Source organism: Arachis ipaensis, chromosome B02 (assembly GCF_000816755.2).
Source record: "Arachis ipaensis cultivar K30076 chromosome B02, Araip1.1, whole genome shotgun sequence".
Taxonomy (NCBI): domain Eukaryota; kingdom Viridiplantae; phylum Streptophyta; class Magnoliopsida; order Fabales; family Fabaceae; genus Arachis; species Arachis ipaensis.
The window spans coordinates 370,999-371,976 of NC_029786.2; the positions used below are offsets into that span (position 1 = coordinate 370,999).

Sequence of the window (978 nt, forward strand, 5' to 3'; positions counted from 1 at the left end):
AGAGTAATTTCTGAAAAAAATATTTTTTTTATTTTTTAGTATTTTTTATTATTAAAAATTTATTAAACATGTTCAAAAATAAAAAAATATATTTTTTATTAAAAAATATTTTTTTATCAACTTAATAACGTTCAAACAAACACTTAACCTCTTATAAAATATTTATTCTTCCCTTTACTATTAAATAAATTAGCAATTGGCCTTTGTTACGTTAGTAGTATAGAACTTTACTATCTTATTATATTCATGAGAGAGCCTAATATATCTTGTTATATAAACTAAAATTAACTCAATAATGGATATTTATTGAAATGTGCACAAAGAAGAATTAAGATCATATTGGTATAATTAAATGGATGAATTGGTAAAAAAAAAAAAAAATTAGAAATGTTTGTGTGGACTATGGAGTCATAATGCACCGATGTTAATTTAGGGAAGCGATCAAGGGATGTTCTACCAAGTCCAATAACTTCATCACCAAAGCCCAATGTTATTGGGTTTGGTTTAGATTTTTCAACTTTCATCCGATGAGGTTTTTGCATAACTTCAATTATACTTTATATTACAGGTCCAAAAAAAAAAATTATACTTTATATTAGTGTCTAGCTTAGAACAAAATCATATAATTTTTTAATTTTATTGTATATGTTTATGGTTTTGCAAATATTATGATTTTGTTTTAGCTTCTGTTTAATATTTTCCTTTTAAAAAAACGGACTTATTGAGAAAAGTTTTTTAACACTAAGTCTCATAAAAAATTAAGGTACTTTCATCTAATTCGTAATTATTTTTTTTTTCTTTCTTTCTTTCAATCTTAAATTGATTTATTAGATTTTGTAAATATCTATTACATAGAGACATTTATTTGTCTTGTTTTATTTAATTTTTTTAAGTAAATTTATGTTGTTTGTCTAATTTTGTATGCTTTACTTTACTGTGTTGAGTTCTTATTTAAAAAAAAAAAACTATTAAATTTAC

General features: G+C 21.8%; 1 protein-coding gene across 1 annotated transcript in view; it reads left to right on the plus strand.

Moving 5' to 3' along the window:
• LOC107626529 (histone H2A.Z-specific chaperone CHZ1-like) overlaps nt 353–978 on the plus strand; it is a 6,619-nt gene continuing 5,993 nt past the window's right edge. The window contains exon 1 of the mRNA XM_016329431.2: nt 353–364. Within this exon, the coding sequence (XP_016184917.1) occupies nt 353–364 (12 nt within the window). The remainder of the gene's footprint in view (nt 365–978) is intronic.